Here is a 24,357-nt window from a genome sequence, read left to right on the forward strand (position 1 = left end):
TTTTTAATCTTCCAGTTCTATTTCTTTTGGCTTCTTACCACAAGCAAAACTAAGGGAATGTTTGGTTTATTTGGCTACCTTGCCGTGTCATATTTTCGTCTTTTCATAGTTTGTTAAATATTGTTTGCTTCATTGCTACAATATTTTAAGTTTGTCACACTTTTTTTATTTTACTTGGCACCCCTAAATGTCACATGTACATTTTATTGGCGAACGCACAATTAACGTCGTGCAACAATTTAATGCCACTTTGGTGCCATAGTTAACCTAAGTATAATAATTGTGGCACATATGCACACCATACAGATTAAAGAATCACACATAATCTAAAATATGTCAGGGCCCAAAACATATGTGTCCCCTTTATTGGATTTATTAAATTATTACAACATTTTGGTAACAACTACAAAACACAGAGGATATGAATTCCACGCGCGCACACACACAAATATGCACACATATTTATGGCATATATATCTAAGATGAAATTAGATAATTTCCAATAGGGTAGGGTTTATTTTTGAACCTTAAGCTTTTAATGAAGTCTATTTTTCACTGTGAACTTAAATTTCATCATAAGCTTTCAAAAATTAGGTAGTACTAGCACTCCAAGTAAATAAATTTATCCAAATTTGAAAGTTAGGAGAATAAAATAAGGTGAGTTGTATCATTTGGGATAGAAGGCGGTGGTAGTCTGCAGGATCGTGGAGATGGCGAGCAGAGTAGACACGACGAGCGCAAGGATTTTGACAGGGGTGTCCATGTACTTCTTCGCTTCCGCCCAATCTCGGTATAATTGGTACTGGCTACATACCCTGAGCTGATCGAGCACCTTGCCGATGGGTGTGTCCTCCTTGCTCCGCTGATTCCACCGGCATAGGTTCTTGAAGTAATTGATGATCTGCGGTAATTAACAACGACATCAGATAGATATGTATGTCCTGTCTAAAACGGCATGTTTTTGTCACGGAGGGAATGAGTAACGTCATTAAAGAAGTGTCCAAAATTCCACTTTTTCCCCCTTTTGTTAAAAGCTATATATATATGGTTCCATATTTTTCTCTTGATTTTCCGATTGCTTCTCTCATGTAATTAATTGATACCTCTCTGTTTTCTTATATGTATGTAGTAAGTTTCTCTCCTATTTCAAGTAGATAATCAAATTCTTTTATATGACATATATTTAGTGTAAAAGTTGAAATTTATAACGTAATTATAGTGTAAACGTATTTATTTAAACTTTTTCTTGGAAAATATGCACCATAAATATAGTTAGTCTTTTTCTAACCAGTTTTGCTGAAAACATGTGCCATATTTTTAGTTGATTACGGTCACTTATTTCTCAGCACCGAATCTAGTATGTGGAAAAAGTATCTTAATTTGCTTCATGGTTGGTTAATTTAGCCTGCTTCAATCCCCTTGCAGAACTTTTGTTATGGTGTTATTGGCCATTCACTTCACATGTTTCATCCAAATAAAAAAAATGTCAAGAGGTAGATTTCCGGAACCTAACAGTATTAGTTGTTTCCATTTCCTCATTTGCATTTTTTTCTCAAATTTTGTTTTATATCCAGGGAAAGCTTATTTACTCTTTAGTTTGAAATAATTAAAAGATATGATTGACCTCATTTGCGTAAAAGAAAACGCAAACCAAGTTTCTTTCCTTTGCCTACATTTTCTATCTTCTATCTCATTTATCTACTCTTCTGAGTAGGTAATCGGTTACTTTAAATTATAATAAGTATCATGGAAATAATCTCAAAATTATTAAAGCTTATAATTAATTATAGTGTAAATATAGGTAATTACAATAAAAAAGATTTGATTTATTTAAGATGATTTGAAAATATGCCTGCATATGCAATATTTGCAAGAAAACCCCTCCTCATCTCAACCATTTTTGAACATCTTAGATCGCACCAAGATTCGTGCAAGCATAATAGTTAACCTTCTCCCTTCCCCACTTCCCCCTTCTCCCGTACGTGATGCGAGGTCAAACTTGCCACCTCCAACGCCGCTCCTTCCTGTTCAGCACAGTGTTGGCATCTTCCTTTGTCGAAGAGAACCCACCTATTTCCTTTCCCTGCCATCAACCTCCCCCTCCCTACCTCTCCTTCTCCCCGAACTGAGTGGTATACGATGTTCCCCGCGGCTCCGCCCCACCGTCTTAACTGTCTTCGACAGCTCCCTTGCAGCTGGAAATGCCCCCTCCTCCTAAACACTCGAAACCGAATACTTCCTCTACTGTCCCCATACATCGCCCTTATCCAACCGTACGGTTCTGACGGCAGTGTTACGCCACCCGCCCGTGTCCGCCACTCACAAACATCCCTTTAAGTCGTCCCAGCAAACTTCTCTCTCCTCCCTCCCCCAACCTCCTCATCCCAAACCCTAATATATTAATTAGTACTCTGGTAGAGTTAGGGTGTCGCCATCGAGAAGCCCGGGGGGCATGAATCTTTGCATATATACAACCAACGGTAGATATAACTGTAAGAGATCTCCCAAAATGTGGTGTAGAGTGCTATTTTTTTCCTCAGATCGGCAAGTTCATATGGTTTTAGAGAGAGATGTTCCCTTTGTTTTTGTTTCATATTATAAGACGTTTGATTTTTTAGGTTTCATTAAATTTATAGAAAAATTTAACTTCTACAATATAAAATTATTATCATTAAATCTAGCATTGAATATGTTTTCATAATATGTTTTTTTAAATACTAATATATTTTTCTATAAATCTATTATATTATTAAGACAGCTCGAAAAGAAGGCACCACGTTCGCCGTGGGGGCTAGAAATTCTCACATTAATCGGAGGAAAAGAAAAAATATCGACCGCTTGTTCATTGATAGCCTATATTTTAATGGCTGAGATTTAATTAAATTTTGGAAGATTAGACTTGGTTTCACGTATACGGACATACCAGGCACTAGAAACTGGACATACGTATCAGCTTTGAAAGGAGACACCACATTCACTGTGGGGGCTAGAAATTCCCACATTAATCGGAGAAAAAGAAAAAAAAAGAAAAGGAAAGTCCAAGTAGAAATACAATCTAAAAATAGTTAAAATTCGGAATTAAAAATAAACAATATTGAAAGAAGTTTCTGTATAAGAACCCAATTTGAGATTAACCGAAATTCGAAATAAAAATAAAATAAAATCCAAAATTAGAAAAAAAAAGAGAGACCAATTAGAAATATAATTTAAAAATAGCTGAAATTCGAAATTTAAAATAAAATATTAAAAGAAGTTTCCATATAAGAAACCAATACGAGATTAATCAAAATTCAGAATAAAAATAAAATAAAATCCAAAATTAGAAAAGAAAAGGATAGTCCAAGTAGAAATATAATTTTAAAATATCTAAAATTTGGAATTAAAAATATGGAATAAGAGTCCATATAAGAACCCAAAACGAGATTAATTAAAATTGGGAATAAAAATAAAAATAAAATCCAAAATTAGCAAAAAAAAAAATAAGAGTTCAAGTAGGAATAGAATTTAAAATTAGCTGAAATTTGGAATTAAAAATAAGCAATATTGAAAGTAGAATCCATATAAGAACCTGATATGAGATTAATTAAAATTCAGAAAAAAAATATCTAAAATTAGAAAAATTAAAATAGAGTTGAAGTAGGAATACAAATTTGAAACAACTGAAATTAAAAATAAAAAGTAAAAATATTAAAAGAACACAATACGATATTAATTAAAGTTTGAAAAAAAATAAATTCTGAAATTAGAAAAAGAAAAATAAGATTTCTTAAGAATACAAATTATAAATAACTAAAATTGTGATCAAAATAAAGGCTATTGAAAGAAAATACCATCTAAAACATATGACGAAATAAATTAAATAACAGGCCTATAACGGTTGATACGACATATAAAAATTATTAATAAAACACCAAATATAATCCTAATGATGATTAAAAGGAGGGACGACAAGCAGGCCGTGAAGTAAACGAGCAAGGCGGTTACCGGGACTTTTAGAAAGTAAAAAAAAATAAACCTCATTGATAATCATATTCGATTTTTAAAATCTCAATGACAATAAAAAGGAGAAGCAGCGGGCGGGGTGTATAGGAGTATAGTTGCATAGCCGCCGACGGTTGACGGAACTTCTAGAAAATAAAAAATGAATTCCAACGATAGTTATGTTCGATTTTTAGAATCACAATGACAATAAAGACTAGGCGGCGGACGGGCCGTAAAGGAGCATAGTGCCATTGTTTGACGAGACTTCTAAAAATTATAAAAAATAAAACTCAACAAGACAATTAACTCTAAAAACTACAACGTCCAATTTTTAAAGGTTCGAAACTTCTAAAAAGTAAAAAAAACAATGATAATCATGTTCAATTTTAAAATCTCAATTACAATCAAGAAGGGAGGCAGTGCGCGAGCCATAGAGAAGTACAATGGCAAAGCCGCTGACGGTTTGGCGGGACTTCTAGAAAGTAAAAAATGAACCCAAACGATAATTATGTTCGATTTTTGAAATCTCAAGGACAATAAAGAGAAGTGACAGTGGACAGGCCATAGAGAAGTATAATAGCAACGTTTGACGGGACGTCTAGAAACTATAAAAACGAAACCCAACGTTACAATAAACTCTAAAAACTATAAGATCCTATTTTTAAAGGTTCCAAGGAGAATGAATAGAAATAGTGGTAGATCGAGCAAGCAAATAAAAAGGAGATGATATAAGAGATAGCAACTGATGTGACTTTTAAAAAACTATATAATTAGAAACACAGGATGATAAGATTTGGTCTTTCAAAGTCTTAAGACAATGAGATAGCTATTTAATAAATTTTAAGTAAAATCATACTAAAAAAATATATGATTTTATTTGGGTGCTAGCCGCGCAATTGCGCGGGCCACCCAACTAGTTTGATTAAACTTAACAAAGTTTGACCAGTAAAAATGTGAAAACACGAGAAACTGAGTGAGAGTATATAATAATGCGGTGTTGCTGACCGTTTCATGGCTTCCGAAGTTGTTGAGGAGGACGCCCTTCTCCTGGAGCTCGGCGATGTCCTCCGTGGAGCTGACGAGGTTGTACATGAGGAAGGCGTAGGTGGTGAAGTAGTCCTTGCCCTTCCGCCCTTGGGTTTGCTGGTCTTGTCCTTGCCGCGCCGGCGTGCCCTGCTGCTCGTAGGCGACGAGGTTCTGCAGAAGCACCGCCGTGGCCTCCTCGACGGACAGCGCCGGCACCTCTAGCTCCGGCGGTATTAGTCTGATCTCAAGGCTTTTCCTGAGCCGCACGTCGAGTATCCCGCCTCGGTCCCTCTTCGCCATCCTGATCTTGACGCCAAGGCCCCGCAGCTGCGACGCCGACGCGATGTTCGCCTTGGGGTCCGTCTTCTCGCCGCCGCCGGCGGCGCAACACCGGCACATGTGGAGCGGCAAGCTGACGAGAAAGAGTGGGAGGATGCAGAGCAGCAGCTGTAGGGCGTGCCACGGCCACTGCCAGCACAGCTGCCACTCGCATGGCGGAGACTTGGGGCCGGCGCTATCGACCTTGGCGAGGTGAGCTATGTGCACCAGGTGCAGCAGGTGGTGGACCTCCTCCTCGGCGATGAGCTTGTACAGATCGTCGCTCTCGCGCGTGGGGAGTTGGAACCAGTCCTGCAGCATATACCACATCGCCATGACTATCAGCTTGTGCCTCTTCCTCCGCCGCATCGTCTTGTCGTCGTCCTTGGCGACGCGGCGCGTGATCTTGCCCAGGAAGGTCTGCGGCGTGAGGTGGTAGAAGATCTCCTCCAGCACGAAGAAGGGGATCTGGTTCTCCAGCAGGCCGAGGTCGATGCGCAGCTGCGCCGGCGACCACCGCGTCGCGTACAGCTCCGGATCATCGTACCCGATGGCGAAGTTGTAGATGTGCTTGATGATGAAGCACCCGTCGAGTAGCAGCATCCTCACCATCTCCTCATCCGTCATGCCGCGCAAGTACTCCTGATCCTCCGCGTAAAACCTATATATCTTTACTATTATAAAAATTGAAGATGTTTTTGTCGATACTTTGGTACGTCATCCGTGTTTGAGTCAGTTATTAAGTTCATTCGTTTTTGAAATTACATATTTGTATTTGAGTAGGTTTTTAAGTTCGTTCGCTTTTGGAAATATAGAACAAGTCGTATAAGAAATCTGTTTAAAAAGACTCGCATGATAAATCGAGACAATCGGACTCCTAATTATAGCTTATGATTTTGTAAAAACAATATTCAAGCAAATTTCTACATTAAATTTTATTTTAGTTAAATCATATAACAATAATAAGATTAAGATAACCTTCAACCGTTGCAAAGCACAGGTATTTATTTAGTATATCTATACGTACACACATACAAGGTAAAATGATGATTAACTTTTGCCCCTCAAGAAACATGTACGTACGTAGTACACTTGTTTTTTTTTATTATGTCATGTAATCTTGGTTATAAAAAAGATGCTGAAAGGATGAGATAACATAGATAATTTTGTGATGTATCACTCTACCAACACGTAAGTCATTTAAACTCGACATTAACAAGTTGAAACGTAAAATTTCGACTTAGTTCGTTTCATGGTAAGTGGAGAATATTTCCGGTGCACACGAAACAAGAAGACTCATTAGCCACATGATTTATTAAATATTAATTATTGTAAGCTTGAAAAATAGATTTATTTGATTTTTTTAAACAACTTCTATATAGATTTTTTTTAAAAAAAATACAACGTTTAGCAGTTTAAAAAACGTGCTAACGAAAAACGAGTAAGTTGAAATTTGGAGTTTTGCAAATAGAATGGGGCCTTATGGTGTAATTGTTTTTTATTTTCTCATTTTATGGATCAATTTGAAATTTATTTCTTTTGCAGGACGATAGAAGACGACTAAGATATCCATGTTGTCAATTTTTTTCAGCTTTCTTATAGCTGTTTTTTAATTTGAGAAAATAAAACTAAAAATGAGGAGAAAAGATGTTTTAATTTGTTTCTTCTATATTTAACAATGAATCAAATAATATGAAAAAACTAATAAATACTTAAATTTTTTGAATAAAATGAACGGCCAAATATGTTTAAAAAAGTTAAATGCGATAAATATTTAGGGATGGAGAGTACTTAGAGAAGGAAACGTACGTACCGGCGAACAGAATCCAGCATCTCCCCGAGCCTACATGTGCAGAGTAGGAGGATTTCGTCTCGTTTGGCGCGATGATCGTCGACGTGAGGAGGCCCGACGACGTCGGTGAGCAGCTCGTCGAGGTAGCGCTCCTTGAGCTTCTCGACACGGAGGCGTCTCTCCTCCTCCTCCTCCTCCTCGGCGTCACGATCGCCGCCACCGCGGCGGCGGCGGCGGCGATGGTACGGCCCGATGCACGCGAACTTGGGCCCGTACGCCTCCTTGTTGATGTCGCGCACATGCTTGGGAACTCGCCAGAGACGGAACGACGACGACGGCTGCTTGGAGGCCGACGAGGCGCCGCCGCCGTCGATTACATCCACCCTCACCTCCTTAGGCCAGCTGCTCGCCGGCGGCGGTGACGGCGGCGCCGGCGTCTGTTGCTCCGCCGCCTCTTCTCCCATGATCTGATTATATATATATATATATATATATATATATATATATATATATATATATATATATATATATATATATATATATATATATATATATATATATATATATATATATATATATCTTCTTCCTCTCGACGTTTATTAGCACGCTTGCATGAATGTGTATATATAGGCACGTCGTCGACCGGAATTTGAGATGGCGTGTTCGCGGGCGGCGATCGGCGTGATGGTGGTACGACGACAATGGCATAAAATAAAGGAAGAAGCCTCCTCTCTGGCCTAATCGATTCTTTTTGGTTGGCAAATGGGAGAGTATAGTGATACAAACAAAAGGACGTACGTATCAACCGATCGATGAGTACTGCAAGCTTTCGTGTTCTCTCTGCTTGCATGTAGTATGTATCAAGCTAATAACCCCTTTATTAATCTCTATCTTTTTTTCCCCTCTTCACTACTACAGTTAGCATCTCAACCTTTCTTCCTCTTCACTATATATAGCCAGCTAGAATCGTCAAGCTTTTCCTTTTGTTGCTACCTGGGCATGAAGTAAGCTCAGGTTCTTCCTATATTAGTGTATACATACAGATGGTGCATACGTAATTGAAAGAGCCCTGTAGATGGAAAGTGGTTTTTCTTCCCACTCGCGTGGACATACACTCGTTTCATGAATGCCGTCTAAAAATATTAATTTTTCAAAACATAATAAAACAGATTAATATGTGATATGTTACTCTATAAAACTATAAGTTAAAATTCGACTTATAGAAGAAGAAACAAAAATAACAAATACTCTCTCCATCCCAAAATGTTTGTCGCCGTTGACTTTTTTTAAAAAATATTTGACCGTTCGTCTTATTCAAAAAATTTAAGTAATTATTAATTTTTTTTCCTATCATTTGATTTATTGTTAAATATACTTTTATGTACACATATAGTTTTACACATTTCACAAAAGTTTTTAATAAGACGAACGGTTAAATATGTTTAAAAAAGTCAACGGCGTCAAACATTTAGGGAAGGAGGGAGTATCAACCATGAATTGTACGCACACCTTTGATAGTCATATATATTTGTTGTTTTCGGTTCATACACATTTGTTTCTACTTGTGTATATTAAATTTTAACTTGCATATGTTTGTGAAGTGATTATCACATATTGATATATTTTGTAAAAAATATTATTTTTCATGACTTTATTAGTGGACATGCATGAAATAAAGTGTATATCCACTCAAATGACAAAGGGACTTAATATGAGGATGCGATTCTACATGCACTACTACACAAAAGCAAATAGCTAGGTGTCCGCACTATAGGTGCCGGAACAGCTAAAACCGGTGCTTTTCCCTTCCAAAACACGCATCGATGGGACACCATTGGCTAGAACCAACACCTTTATGAAGATAGGTGTCGATTCTGAATAAAAACTGACACTGACGGAGCGTGGGGCTCCTCACCGGGAGACCGCGCGGGCCCCCCTTTGCCGGTTCGGCCGGGGGCGCTAGGTGAGGTTCTAAGCCCTCGATCTGTGGAATGTTTCGCGAGAGAGCAAATGCCTAAGACACGGGCGATGTAGACAGGTTCGGGCCGCTGAGAAGCGTAATACCCTACTCCTGTGTTCTGGTGGATCTGTGTATGAAGGAGTTACAAAGAGCTGGAGAGCAATAGAGTTCAAACTCTAGAGACCCTCTTCCTCTTTCTCTCCTCTACGAGCTCAGGTGTTCTCCCCTTTTTTTCCCTTTTTTCTCTTAAGTGGGCAAGGTCCTCCTTTTATATCTCAAGGGGATACCACATGCACCACTTCTACCTACTCTTCTTTTGGGTGGGGACTCACCCTATCTTCCAAAAAAAAGACTGGCTTGCGCCTTCGCCTGGAAGCTAAATCACAGCTTGTCTTTGAGTGAGGCCCAGCGTTATCACTCGCCTGGCACCGAGGATCTCCCTGTTACTCCCTCATTAATGGGCGGAGATTTGCCATGGCTGCTGTCCGAATGACCCTCCGATGGGATGGGCCATACCTACCTCCACTCCGCCGGAAGCAGGCGCAACGTGGGAGCACGGTTGTCTGCCGATGACGTGACCGGCGTTAGACCAGTCACAAACCGGTCATTCTTGTCTACCACGCGTCAGTTTAGCATGCCACACATCAGCCCTTCTTCCTAAAATGACTTCCTTGTAATGGTTGCGATGAAGCCTGGTATGAATCTAGCCGGGACTGACGTGCTAACTCCAAGAGTTAGCACGCCGGCTCCGGCTAGGGACGAGTGCCTAGAGGCTCTCATCATTCCGACGGGACGGGGCGAGGCGTGCGAAAGGCCGCCTGTTGCCACCTAACCCGCGATCTGACCGGTCTGTGACCGGTCACACACTGTGACCTGTCACGGACCGAACGAGTGTGCTGCGCTGCATTAAATGCGGCGTGGGGCGCTCGTCCAACCCGCAATAAACGCGGTTAGGTGAGCGCCGCTGTGCTCACCTAACCCACACACGTGGCGCCAAACCCACAGGGGGTCGGGGCGCCCCAGCCCTCGGGGCCGAAACGGGAGTGGCCCGACCCCTTGGGGAGACAGAGGGAGGGGCGGCCACATCACCCTCGGGCCCGACCCCCCCGAGGGGGTCAGGCCACGTGGGTGACCGCGGCTGCCCCAAACCTCTAGTCAAGATACCCCCGGTCCCATGTCACCGACAGTAGCCCCCGGCGTTATGCCAGGGCGATCGCCCTCCTCGAGGAAAGCGCTCGGGCGTGACGCCACTCCTTAGGCCTGGTGACAGGTGGGGCCGGTCTCTACAGGCGGGCAGGAATCCAGTGGTCGCAAATCGCGCGCATCGGCAAGGGAAAACCGACCGACAATAATGAGCGGCTTTCTTCAAGACCGCTACATTACTTGAGTAGCGCGCGAATCGGGACGAGCCGGTTCGTTTCGCCTGGAGATGTGATGATGGTGCATCGGTCGGCGAGCGTAGTTTAACGCGCGCACGATATGTCCCATCTCGACTGCCACGGCCGCACATCCGCCTCATGCGCCGCAAACGGGCGAGCGGGATTAGTGGAGGAGTGGGCGCGAGAAACGAGGGGGCGAGATAGTGGGCGCGGGAAGCGAGGAGCCGGGCATAGCGTTGGCAAGGGTATAAAGACGCCGAGGAAGAGATTCGTTTCCTTCCTCTCGCCACTCTTCCCCTTGCCTTTGCCACTTGTGCTCTGACTCTCCGTTTCCGGCGCCCTACCCTTGCCATACTCACTCGCTCTCAAGCCCCTCCTCCGCCGGCGTCATGGCACGGGGCTCCGCACCGCTCGACGGTAGCGTGCTGCCGCCTTCTCGCATCGTGAGCGAGAGGCAGGCTGGGCTGCCGCGCCGATTCATGCCGGAATCTGCCACCAGCCGGGAGGTGGTCGCGCTGGGTGAGGGACACCCGGCGCCACACTACCCGGGGCGGTCCGTCTTCTTCCTTTCCTTCGCAATGGCAGGGCTGGTCCCGCCATTCTCTTCTTTCTTCATGGATGTTCTGGAGCTTTATGATCTCCAGATGGCGCACCTCACCCCCAACGCGGTAATGACGTTGGCCATCTTCGCGCACCTGTGCGAGATGTTCATCGGGGTGCGCCCATCTCTCCGGCTGTTCCGGTGGTTCTTCACCGTACAGCCGGTGTCGCCACCGTCGGTAGTCGGTGGCTGCTACTTCCAGCCGCAGGGGCCGGTGCTGAACCGCTACATTCCCTGCGTCCTTCGCAAGAAGTGGGACGACTGGAAGAGCGACTGGTTCTACACCCCTCTCGCCGACGAAGCGCGCCTCCGACTTCCGAGCCAGCCCCCGGCGCAGGCCTCCAGCTGGCGGGCGCCGGTAGATCTGGGAGACGGCTACGACGCCGTTCTTGACCGCCTGGCTGGTCTGCGATTCCAGGGGCTCACGGGGGCCATGGTGTACGGCGATTACCTTCGTCGCCGGATCGCGCCGCTCCAGCGGCGCGCCCGGGGCGCCTGGGAGTACACCGGGTCCAAGGACTACACGAGGACCCACCAGGGGGTCAAATGGGACTGGGTCCCTGAAGACTTCAAGATGGTGATCCAACGGGTGCTGAATCTCAGCTCCGTGGAGGCATCCCTCATCCCCCAAGGTGTCCTCCCCCTCTGCAGCGATCCAGAGCGCGCCAACATCCTGACCATCATGCAGGCGGTCGGGGCGTTAGGGGAGCGGGCTCCTCGAGGCCACGATGGCGCGGGCGGGAGCCACAGGGGGGAACAATCTACCCCGGGAGGGGGTCGTGCTTCTGGGCCCCGTGACGGGGGCCCGGGGGGCAGCCGCCCTGCCGACGCCCGGGGGAAGAGGAAACAGGAGGATACCCCCTCCCCATCTCCTCCCCGAGGGGGCGGGGCGGTGCGTGCCAGCAGCAGGCGCCCGGAGGGTGCTGTGCCGACGTCATAGCCCGAGGGGGAGCGAAAAAAGAAGCGGCTCCGCAAGATGGGGGGGACCGAACCATGCCGGGGAAACCTCATCTCCCCCCCAAGGTGGAAGTTTAGCCGACCTCCTCGCAGGTTCGTCCTCGCGCCCACTGCGGCCGTATTCATTCTCCCATCTCCCAAGGCAAGTTTTCACTCACCCGTTTTTCGTCTTCTGGTTTTTCTTCTGCCTCAGCGAGATCCCGTCGCACCCTTCCCGCCATTCCAAGTCCGGCCGGTCTGAGGCCGAGGAGACGGCGACCGCGGAGGCCCGGAGGTGGGAAGCTGACCGGTGAGAAGTCGCAGACCGCCTCCGGGAAGCCGAGGAAGCTGCCCAGGAGGCCGTCCGGGCTCGCCAGGCTGAGGAAGCCGCTTGGGAGGAGGCCAAACTCTGCCGGGCCGAGGAGTCCGTCCGGGAGACGGAGGCGGCGCGCGCACGCCGGGCGGCCTGCCAAGCCCCCGACCCGACTCCGTCCGAGGCGACAACGACTTCCGAGGCCACCCACGACGAGGCCGCGGGCGCGCCGCTCGGACCCGACCCCTCGGGCGACGTTCGGGACGAGCCCGCTTCGGGGGACGCCCCCGAGTTCGGCACGTCGATCGGCGGGCCGAGCCGCGCGGCGCCCACACCGAGGCGGGTCTCCCCTCTGCCTTCCGCTGCCCCACTGAGCGCAGAGCCCCTCCTGCAGGCCTTGGCCGCTGCGAACACCACGGTGTTGGACGGGTTAAGCGCCCAGATGGAGGTCCTGCAGGCAGAGCGGGCGAAGGTCGATGCGGCGTGGGCGCGCGTCGAAGAGGGGCGGCGCTCAGTGGAAGCCATGGTGGAGGCGGGCCGCAAGGCACACCGCCGGCACGCCTCAGAGCTCGAGGCCCGTCGTAGGGACCTGGCGGAGATCGCCAGGGAGGTGGAGGAGGAGCGGGAGACTGCCCTCATCGCCACCGCCGTGTTCAACGCGGCGCGGGACGACCTCTGTCTCCAATACGGGAGCCGGGCGGCGGAGCTAGAGAAGAAGCTCGACGCGTCCCGGCAGCTCGAAGAGGCCCTTGAGGCTCGCGCCACGGTGCTGGAGGAGCGCGCCCGCGCCCTGGACACGAAGGAGAGGGAACTGGCGGGTCGCGAGGCCGCCGTCGCCATCCGGGAGGCAACGCTGGCGGCGCACGAGGCCGCCTGCGCCGAAGAGGAGTCCGCACTCCGCCTCCGCGAGGACGAGCTCACTGAGCGGGAGCGAGCTCTCGAGGAGGCCGAGGCCGCGGCGCAGCGGCGGGAGGAGCAGGCGCACCTCAATCTGGAAGGCGCCCGCGCCGAGAGGGCCGCACTGGATCAGCGGGCCGCTGAATTCGAGGCGCGGGCGAAGGAGCTGGACGCGAGAGCGCGCAGCGACGGGGCGGCCGCGGGCGACGGCGACCTAGCCGCCCGCCTCGCAGCCGCCGAACACACCATCGCCGAGCTGCAGGGCACGCTGGACTCGTCCGCCGGGGAGGTCGAAGCCCTCCGCTTGGCGGGCGAGGTAGGGCCCGACATGCTCCGGGACGCCGTCTCCCGTCTAGACCGTGCCGGGCGGCAGGCGGGCCTCTGGGGCGGGCGGACCGCGAAATACGCCGCCAACCAGGAGGGCCTCGCCCAGCGCCTCTCAGAGATGGCCGGGACCCTCCAGCGGCTCCCCGAGGAGCTCGAGGAGACGATCAAGTCATCCTCGAGGGACCTCGCCCGGGGGGCGGTGGAGCTCGTACTGGCAAGCTACCAGGCCAGGGACCCTGACTTCTCCTCGTGGGCAGCGCTGGACGAGTTCCCTCCTGGAACCGAGGATGGCGCGCGCGCGCAGGTCCGGGACTCCGCCGACCACATCGTCCACAGCTTCGAGGGTACGGCCCCTCGGCTCGCGTTCGCCCTCGACTCCGACGAGGAGGGCGGTAACGGTGGTGCGGACGACAGCGACGACGAGGCCGGCGACCTGGGCGCGTCGGCGTGAGCCCCCAGGCCCCCGCCAATCTTAAATAGCTTTTTCTTTCTTCTTCTGAGGTCTTCGGGCCCCCTTCTTGTATAGACTGATTTAATCTGTAATCAAGTAAAGAGGAAATTTCTGCGTCAGTTATGTTTGTTGTGTGTATGAGACGAGGATGGTCTGTGCCGCGGTCCTTCTGTGTCTTGGCTTGAACGAGGGCTCGTGCCCAGGTCCCAACCTCAAGCGGCACGGGTCGGGGCTAGTGCCTGGGGAGATCCGCGTGTCGAGACTGGCCAGGCCGGGAGCGTGGTGACCGAGGGTTATGGATGACCCGATTGTGGGCCTTTGCCGATTCCCCCCCGGAGTTCACCACGCCCCGGGGCACGGCTCGGTTCTGGGCCCCGTTTGGCAATTTTAGCCGGCCCGGGCCACCGAGGGCAGGGTCGAGCACGAGCGTGCTAATTCAAGCCAAGATTCTTCAAAAGGAAACGATGGCACAGACACAATCCTCAGGAAATCGAAAATGCTTTTATTGAAATATGGAAGAGAAAAAAGATAAGGACATGCATGTGGTAGCCCCCGGCCAACCCTGCACGCCTGGGGGGGCGCGGGGTTGGCCCGAGCCCGAGACCTGACACCCGACCCCCACTAGGGGTAGAAGCGACGAAGGTGTTCGATGTTCCACGAATTAGGCAGCTCTGTGCCGTCGCCCGTGGCCAGCCGAACGGAGCCCGGCCGGGGGACGCCGATCACTCGATACGGACCCTCCCACATTGGTGAGAGCTTGCTCAGTCCAGCACGCGTTTGGACGCGGCGTAGGACGAGGTCGTCGACGCAGAGTGATCGGGCCCGGACGTGGCGCTGATGGTAGCGCCGCAGGCTCTGCTGGTAGCGCGCGACTCGGAGGGCCGCGCGCCGCCTTCGCTCTTCCAAGTAGTCGAGGTCATCTCTACGATGCTGATCTTGATCAGCCTCGCAGTACATGGTGGCCCGAGGGGACCTCAGGGTGAGCTCGGATGGGAGAACCGCCTCCGCGCCGTAGACGAGGAAGAAAGGCGTTTCCCCGGTTGCTCGGCTTGGCGTGGTTCGGTTCGCCCAGAGCACCGCTGGCAACTCCTCGATCCACGAGTCGCCGTGCTTCTTGAGGATGTTGAAGGTTTTGGTTTTGAGGCCCTTGAGGATTTCTGCGTTGGCGCGCTCCACTTGGCCATTGCTTCCGGGGTGGGCGGGAGAGGCGAAGCAGAGCTTGATGCCCATATCTTCGCAGTAGTCACCGAAGAGTTCACTAGTGAACTGGGTGCCGTTATCCGTAATGATACGATTAGGCACCCCAAACCGAGCAGTGATGCCCCTGATGAATTTAAGCGCGGAGTGCTTATCGATATTGATGACCGGGTAAGCCTCGGGCCACTTAGTGAACTTGTCGACAGCGACATACAGATACTCGAACCCGCCCAGGGCCCGCCTAAATGGACCCAGGATATCGAGCCCCCAGACAGCAAACGGCCATGAAAGAGGTATGGTCTGCAGGGCCTGGGCCGGCTGATAGGTTTGCTTGGCGTGGAACTGGCACACCCTGCACCGCCGGACCAGGTCAACCGCATCGTTGAGAGCCGTCGGCCAATAGAAACCCTGGCGAAAGGCCTTGCCAACCAAGGTGCGTGAGGCGGAGTGGGCTCCGCACTCGCCTTCATGGATATCGGCAAGAAGCTCGACGCCTTGTTCCCGAGGAATGCACTTCAGGAGGACTCCGTTAGCCGCGCGCCGATAGAGGGTCCCTTCCACCAGCACGTAGCGCTTGGAGATGCGTTGGACGTGTTCACTCCCTTCGCGGTCCTCGGGTAGAGTCTTATCTGTGAGGTATGCCTGGATCTCAGCGATCCAAGCAACCAATCTAAGGGAGCTGGGAGCGCTCCCCTCGGGTCCCGAGGCCTGGACTCCGACGGGCCTCGGGGGCCGTTCAGGCGCGTCCGTCTCCCCTAGGGGGTCGGGCCGCGCCGACGGCTGGGCAAGCCTTTCTTCAAAGGCGCCCGGTGGGGTCTGGGCTCGCGAGGAAGCGAGCCTCGAGAGTTCGTCGGCGACTGCGTTATCCCGTCTTGGCACGTGCCGAAGCTCTATCCCGTCAAAATGGCGCTCCATACGCCGCACTTGGCGCACGTAGGCGTCCATCTGCGGGTCAGAGCACCGGTACTCCTTACAGACCTGGTTAACGACCAGCTGGGAGTCGCCTAACACCAGGAGGCGGCGGATCCCCAGTCCAGCTGCCACCCTGAGTCCCGCAAGGAGTCCCTCGTACTCCGCCATATTATTGGTCGCCCGAAAGTCGAGGCGAACTAGGTATCTGAGGACGTCTCCGTTTGGCGAGGTCAACGTGACCCCCGCACCGGCGCCCTGAAGAGATAGGGAGCCGTCGAACTGCATCACCCAGTAGGCGGTGTGAGGCAGCTACGAGGGGCCCGAGTTGGCCTCGGGGACGGAGATGGGCTCAGGGGCCGGGGTCCACTCTGCCACAAAGTCGGCGAGGGCCTGGCTCTTGATCGCGTGGCGTGGTTCAAAGTGCAAATCGAACTCAGAGAGTTCGATTGCCCATTTCACCACCCGTCCAGTACCCTCTCGGTTATGCAAGATTTGGCCGAGGGGGTAAGACGTAACCACCGTGACCCGATGCGCCTGCAAAATAATGGCGCAACTTCCTCGAAGCCATCAGAATAGCATAAAGCATCTTCTGGGCCTGAGGGTATCGGGTCTTAGCGTCCCGGAGGGCCTCGCTAACGAAGTAGACGGGCCGCTGCACCTTTCGGCGGGGCCGATCCTCTTCGCTAGGGGCCGCATCTCCAGGGCGCTCTTCGTCCGAGAGGCCGCGCGGGGCGCACTCGGCTTCTGTGCCGACGACCTCGGGGTCGGAGGGCGACAGGCGCGGCCTTCCCGCAGTGGCCCCGGGGCCATCCTGGGGGTCGGGGGTGCCTGGCACCGTCGGACAAGCGGGCGGAGGGCCAACTCCGGCCGTCGGGTGCCTCGGGCCGCCGTTCGACTCGGGGGCCTCTCCTCCCTGCTCTCTCCCGGGTCGAGTCGACACAGGGTGGGGATGCGCGGAGTGAGGGTTGTCCTCGTCGCGCTCCAAGACCAACGCCGCGCTGACCACCTGCGGGGTTGCCGCCAGGTAAAGTAGCAGCGGCTCATCTGGCTCCGGGGCGACCAGGACTGGGGGAGAACTGAGGTACGCCTTCAACTGAGTGAAGGCCCGCTCAGCCTCCTCCGTCCAGATAAACGGCCCGGAGCGTTTGAGGAGCTTAAATAAGGGTAGCGCCTTCTCTCCCAGCCTCGATATGAACCGACTTAGGGCGGCCATGCAGCCGGTGACGCATTGCACATCCCTAAGCTTGCTGGGGGGGCGCATCCGCTCTATAGCTCGTATCTTCTCGGGGTTGGCCTCGATGCCTCGGGCAGAGACCAAGAACCCGAGAAGCTTGCCCGCAGGCACACCGAACACGCACTTGTCGGGGTTCAGTTTTATGCGGGCGGAGCGGAGACTTTCGAAAGTTTCCGCTAGATCCGAGAGTAAGGTCTCTTGGTTGCGCGTCTTCACAACCAAGTCATCAACATAGGCCTCAACATTACGTCCTATTTGGCTACCCAAAGAAATTCGAGTAGTACGCTGAAAAGTAGGACCTGCATTCTTTAACCCGAAAGGCATTGTCGTATAACAATAAGTTCCTATGGGGGTAATGAAAGTAGTTTTTTCCTCATCCTCCCTAGCCATGCGAATCTGATGATAACCAGAGTATGCATCTAGAAAACACAAAAGGTCGCACCCCGCGGTGGAGTCGACAATCTGATCTATGCGTGGCAGGGGGTAAGGGTCCTTAGGACATGCCTTGTTAAGGTCGGTGTAGTCGATGCACATCCGAAGCTTGCCGTTCACCTTGGGAACGACGACCGGGTTCGCCAGCCACTCCGGATGGATAACCTCTCGGATGAATCCAGCCTCCAGAAGTTGCGCCACCTCCTCGCGGATGAAGGCTTGACGTTCCGGGGCCTGCCGCCGCACTTTCTGCTGGACCGGCCTTGCGCCCGGCCGCACGGCGAGACGGTGCTCAATCACCTCCCTGGGGACCCCGGGCATGTCCGCCGGTCTCCAGGCGAAGACGTCGGCGTTTGCCCGCAGGAAGGAGACGAGCGCGTCTTCCTATTTGCCGTCCAGAAGACCACCGATTCGTGTGGTCTTGGACGGGCCATCGCCCAGGGCAACCTCCTTGACCGGGACCTCGTCGCACGTGATCATCCACTGCCTCGGGGCGGCTGGGACGGAGGTGCTGAGCCTCTCATTGCCACCCTCGGGCTTGGACGCGGCGGCGAGGTGGTCCGCGCGCTGCTCCATACAAGCAAGCGCGACTTTGAGGTCGCCATGGACAGAGATGGGGCCACCGGGGCCCGGCATCTTCATCTGGAGGTAGGCGTAGTGGACCGCCGCCATGAACTTCACCAACGCGGGCCTCCCCAGGACCGCGTTGTAGGGCAGACTGAGGTCCGCCACATCGAAGTTCACCCGCTCCGTGCGGAAGTTGGCGGATCCACCGAAGGTGACCGGGAGGTCGATATGACCTAGCGGCCAAGTGTGCCCCGGCGTCACACCGATAATCGGCTGGGACGGCCGAAGCACCATCCCCGGGGCCTTGATGGCGTCAAAGGCTGCGGGGGAAAGGATGTTGAGGGCTGCACCCCCGTCTATGAGGACACGCCCCAACTTCACGTTGCAAACGGTGGGGGAAACCACCATCGCGATCTGTCCTCCCCGGGCAACGCACGGCGGGTGGTCGGTCTGGTCGAAGGTGAGGGCAACCTCCGACCACCGCGCCCGCCGCGTCGCCTCATGGGTAGGGCCCGCGGCCAGAAGCTCTCGCTTCATGGCCTTGAGGCTCCGACGAGAAGCGTGAGCGCACGCTCCCCCATCGACGGTGGCGATGGTGGCCCCAGGCTCCTGGAACCCTAAGTCATCGTCGCCATCGTCGATGTCCTCGGCGGGGGCCTTCTGCTTGGCCTCACTTCGCCGGTTGCCGGAGGGAGCCGCCGGGGCCTTGCCCTCACGGCGCTCCTGCCTCCTCTCCTCCTCCCACTTCCTCGTCCGCTCAGCCAAACTTTTGACCGCGCGGCAGTCCGCGAGGTCGTGGAGGGAGGTGTTGTGCACGGTGCACCACTTGCCGGTCGGGCGCTCCCTGCTGGGAGCGCCGGCTCGCTCGCAGGCCTCCCCTTTCGGGTGGCCCGCGAAGCGCCCTCGACGGCGAGGACGTGACCCTCGTCGTCGGAATGGGCCGACCTCTTCTTCCTCCTCCTGTCCCGCCGCCCTGACCGAGCGGCGGATCCGGGGGCGGCCGAAGCTGCCACACCGGAACCGGTGGAGTTCCAGGTCCAGGCCTCCTCCTTGCGAGCCACACGATCCGCGAGCTGAAAAAGCTCCGCGGTGGTCTGGGGCTCCTTGGAGGCGATCTTTTCGAGCATGCGGTTGTGCCGCACGCCCCCCCTGAACGCGTAGATTACCGCGTGTGCAGGGATGCATGGTATGGTGTTGCGGACTTGACAGAACCGCTGAATGTACGAGCGAAGAGACTCATCGTCCCTTCGCTGTACCGCATGCAAGTCCGCTTCTTCACCTGGGCGCGGATATGTGCCTTGGAAGTTCATGGTGAACTGCTGGCACAAATCCTCCCAAGAGTGGACCGACGCGGGCGGCAAGTTCATTAGCCAACCCCGCGCCTGTCCCTTCAGGGCCATGGGGAAGAAATTCACCATGACCCTGTCGTCACCCCCGGCGGCCTCGATCCCGGTCGTGTAGACCTGGAGAAACTCGGCGGGGTTGACGCTTCCGTCATATTTTTCGGTGATGGTGGGCCGGAACCTTGGGGGCCAACGGACGTTCCGAAGGCTCGCCACAAAGGCTCGACAGCCGACACCACCAACCGGGGGCACGGGGGGCTGGCCCCCGCGCCCGAACCGAAGTGGCGCTCCGGACGAGGAAGCGCCTTCCGTTGCGTGGGCAGCACGACGACCATTGCGCCGGCGCTTGACACTGAGGCGGGCATCCGGCCCCCTACGCACATCTTCTTGGGTCGGAGGCGTTGACGAGGGAATGGCAGACGAACGGCGGGTAACGGCCGCCGCTCGCCGCGCCCTCCGCCTTGACGACACGGAGCCGGCGGTAGCAGCGCCAGAGGCCTTGGTGGCGGAGGACCGCCCACCGGCGCCTAGGCGCTGCTGCGCCGTCATGACCAAGTCGGCCACGTCATCCAGCCAACGTCGGGCTGGAGTCTCTGGATCGGGGACGACGGGCGGGTGACGCAGGAGCGCGCCCGCAGCTTGGAGCACGCCCTGGGGCGTGCTGCCATCGCCGTAGACGAGGAGGCAACGCTCCCCGTCTCGCCGTCGTTCTCCATCGCTCGTGGGCGGCGAAGTCGCGGATCTTTCGACCCCCTCGAGCGCCTCCTCCCGCCTAAGACTTCGGCGAGAGGGGGGCGGTGGAGTACGAGCTCGTCGGCACGGGTTCTGCTCCCCGTCGTCACCGCTAGCGCTCGGAGAGAGGTTGTGCGCCACTGCCCGTTCGGCCATTGGGCTGAGCGGGAGAAGCTTGGCGCACACGAAAGAGGACGAGGGCTTAGAAAAACACACGCGCCCCCTACCTGGCGCGCCAGATGACGGAGCGTGGGGCTCCTCACCGGGAGACCGCGCGGGCCCCCCTTTGCCGGTTCGGCCGGGGGCGCTAGGTGAGGTTCTAAGCCCTCGATCTGTGGAATGTTTCGCGAGAGAGCAAATGCGTAAGACACGGACGATGTAGACAGGTTCGGGCCGCTGAGAAGCGTAATACCCTACTCCTGTGTTCTGGTGGATCTGTGTATGAAGGAGTTACAAAGAGCTGGAGAGCAATAGAGTTCAAACTCTAGAGACCCTCTTCCTCTTTCTCTCCTCTACGAGCTCAGGTGTTCTCCCCTTTTTTTCCCTTTTTTCTCTTAAGTGGGCAAGGTCCTCCTTTTATATCTCAAGGGGATACCACATGCACCACTTCTACCTACTCTTCTTTTGGGTGGGGACTCACCCTATCTTCCAAAAAAAAGACTGGCTTGCGCCTTCGCCTAGAAGCTAAATCACAGCTTGTCTTTGAGTGAGGCCCAGCGTTATCACTCGCCTGGCACCGAGGATCTCCCTGTTACTCCCTCATTAATGGGCGGAGATTTGCCATGGCTGCTGTCCGAATGACCCTCCGATGGGATGGGCCATACCTACCTCCACTCCGCCGGAAGCAGGCGCAACGTGGGAGCACGGTTGTCTGCCGATGACGTGACCGGCGTCAGACCAGTCACAAACCGGTCATTCTTGTCTACCACGCGTCAGTTTAGCATGCCACACGTCAGCCCTTCTTCCTAAAATTACTTCCTTGTAATGGTTGCGATGAAGCCTGGTATGAATCTAGCCGGGACTGACGTGCTAACTCCAGGAGTTAGCACGCCGGCTCCGGTTAGGGACGAGTGCCTAGAGGCTCTCATCATTCCGACGGGACGGGGCGAGGCGTGCGAAAGGCTGCCTGTTGCCACCTAACCCGCGATCTGACCGGTCTGTGACCGGTCACACACTGTGACCTGTCACGGACCAAACGAGTGTGCTGCGCTGCATTAAATGCGCCGTGGGGCGCTCGTCCAACCCGCAATAAACGCGGTTAGGTGAGCGCCGCTGTGCTCACCTAACCCACACACGTGGCGCTAAACCCACAGGGGGTCGGGGCGCCCCAGCCCTCGGGGCCGAAACGGGAGCGGCCCGACCCCTTGGGGAGACAGAGGGAGGGGCGGCCACATCACCCTCGGGCCCGACCCCCCCGAGGGGGTCAGGCCACGTGGGTGACCGCGGCTGCCCCAAACCTCTAGTCAAGATACCCCCGGTCCCATGTCACCGACAGACACCTATTGTACTAGTGTTGGATTTTTTTTTGGAAGAACCGATACCCATATTTATATTATAGGTGCCGGTTTTATAAAAGAGAATCGGCTGACATCGAAGTTTAGATTGAGGGGGAGTGTTAGATCATAACATATTGGTGTACTTATCTATGTGTGTTAGTTGAGATACCCGGTAGTTTAGATAAGCTAATCATCCCATGAACTCCCTCCTTTCTTAAATGTTTGGCGCCGTTGACTTTTTTAAACATGTTTGACCATTCGTCTTATTCAAAAACTTTTGTGAAATATGTAAAACTATATGTATACATTGAAGTATATTTAACAATAAATCAAATGATAGGAAAAGAATTAATAATTACTTAATTTTTTTGAATAAGACGAACAATCAAACATGTTTTAAAAAGTCAGCGGCGTCAAACATTTTGGGATGGAGGGAGTAAATAGGATCCGGGTTATCCATGCAACACACATATATATGCCTGTACTTCTCCCGTGCGATTTATGCACAACAAAATTAACATGTAGCAGTAGCGTCACACCGATCGACGTTAACTCAGATTAGATTTTCTTTCAATGTGATGTGGGGATTTGGGGATTTCAATTTGGTTTGGGATGTTTGGGGAAATCAATATGCAAGCAGCAAAAACATTGAAAAAAAGGAAAAAAATATCTGTAGTCCCGCTAAAGATTGCAGTGTGTCACACACGTTATCAATGTCGAACTGGACGATGACATGGATCAAGAGCTGATCGAAATCCGTTCTTGATCAGGGCGAAGTGACGATGTGTTCTGCGCCGACTCGACGACGAAGCCTCACCATGATCAGCCTAAAGGTCATCGACGTGCCCCGCGCGTCGCCGAGCTGTGTCACCGGAGAGGCGCGCTGGTGTGCATTGACAGCACGCTGGCGTCGCCCATCAACCACACAAGTCTCTCACCCTCAGCGCCGCGGCATCATCCTCCACACCGCCACCCACCACCAAGTACATCACCGGCCAACCTAGACGTCATCGTCGGCTGCGTCAGCGGGCTCAGAGGCTTGGGCCATAGCGCCGGAGCTCACTACCAGCAGGTGGTACTCGCCGGCATGGAGACGAGGAGAGAAGAGAAGAAGAGGTGGAAAGTAGAAGGTCATTTACACGTGGGTCTTACATTATTTATTTTATTTTTGACATTATTTTATTTTATTTTTGTTGATTAGGGTGTCACGTCAGCGAAACCACCTATACATACTGTCACGGGACTTGACTTAAATGGTTTTGTCAAGATGGAGGGTGAAAAATGTCTGGTATTACGGTTTATGGATGATAATTAAACTCGGTGTAAAAATGAGGGATGCCAAGAGAACTTATTCCTTCAATCTATGCCCTTTCTAGCGTTTTGGCCCATTTTTTAGCCCATCGCACACAATCATTTCCAAGCTCATTTTGGACTTTTTATTTTTCAGTAACAGGAAAAAAAAAGAAAATCAACTACAATTTGTGGCATAGTAGTTTGATCATGCTAGATAAGTGTTTCCATTATTGATGCAGGCTTGTCACATTTTTAAAGTTCATATTCCCACGTGTCATACTCACACACTTCCTTGTTAAAGTTTGTCATGTTTTTTTTTATTCGGAGATCTGTCAAATTTATAATCACTAACTTTGGTGTCACACAAATTACTGCATTTGCGAAAACAACTTTTCTGGCACACATTTTTTTTCAAGAACACAATCACACAAACATTCCTTTCCTTGGCCCATCTACATGTTTATTTGGGCTTAGACTTTGTGTATGGAAACTTTCTTCTTAGATACTTTCTACATAGAAAGTCTATACATATTCAAAAACTTTCTATAGTTAAATTTTAAACGGATTTAAAAAATTAGTTTAAAAGAAAAGGAAATATTGTATGAACTTTCTATTGGACCTTAAATTAGCTCAAATAAAAACTAGGTCCATATGCATGTGTAGTTAAGCCTGCGAGCGATGATAACGCGTGTATCCATGACTCGATTCTATAGCAAGATTAGTAAGAGAAAAAGATAAGCCATTCTTGGTTGATATGGTTTTATTTGGAGAATAGTTTATTTACTTTAGTTACCTTTATCTTGCAAAAGAATGGTCCTTAGTTTTGTAAGTCCGATCTTATGTGATGTGCCAGAGATTATTCGATCTCTGAACTCTGTTTAGCATGTCTCTCCTACCCGACATCGACATTGATATTACTGCCTCCATTCTTTGAACTAAGGGTTGAATTTATTTTGAGACTGGGAGAATATCATATGCCCTTGCATGTTTCATACCCCCTCCGTCTCATAATATAAAGAATTTGGGTTGGATGTGACACATCATATTACTACGAATTTGAACAAATGGACAGGAACAAAACTAGCATCAAAACAAGGGGGTGCACTACCATTGAACATTTAGAAAATTTCACTCCAACACTGTACATTCTAGTGTTTTTGAGTGAGAAAT

General features: G+C 51.5%; 1 protein-coding gene across 1 annotated transcript; it reads right to left on the bottom strand.

The window, feature by feature from the left end:
• Positions 1 to 334: 334 nt before the first annotated feature.
• On the bottom strand, positions 335 to 7,603 carry LOC107280900 (UPF0481 protein At3g47200-like). The gene is made up of 3 exons (XM_026025382.2): positions 7,139 to 7,603; positions 4,987 to 5,986; positions 335 to 901 (listed from the first exon to the last, which is right to left on the bottom strand). Exons 1-3 carry the CDS (start codon positions 7,579 to 7,581, stop codon positions 668 to 670), a joined length of 1,677 nt encoding a protein of 558 aa, XP_025881167.1. The 5' UTR covers positions 7,582 to 7,603; the 3' UTR covers positions 335 to 667.
• Between the last annotated feature and the right edge of the window lie 16,754 nt (positions 7,604 to 24,357).

Source organism: Oryza sativa, chromosome 5 (genome assembly GCF_034140825.1).
Source record: "Oryza sativa Japonica Group chromosome 5, ASM3414082v1".
NCBI lineage: Eukaryota > Viridiplantae > Streptophyta > Magnoliopsida > Poales > Poaceae > Oryza > Oryza sativa.

What these genes read in the sequence shown, in the direction of transcription:
- LOC107280900 (XM_026025382.2), bottom strand. Translation starts at nt 7,581, where the DNA reads ATGGGAGAAGAGGCGGCGGAGCAACAGACGCCGGCGCCGCCGTCACCG. An exon ending in ATGCTGGATTCTGTTCGCCG is followed by an intron (nt 5,987 to 7,138) that starts GTACGTACGTTT and finishes AAAGATATATAG; the next exon opens with GTTTTACGCGGAGGATCAGG. An exon ending in ACTTCGGAAGCCATGAAACG is followed by an intron (nt 902 to 4,986) that starts GTCAGCAACACC and finishes TAATTACCGCAG; the next exon opens with ATCATCAATTACTTCAAGAA.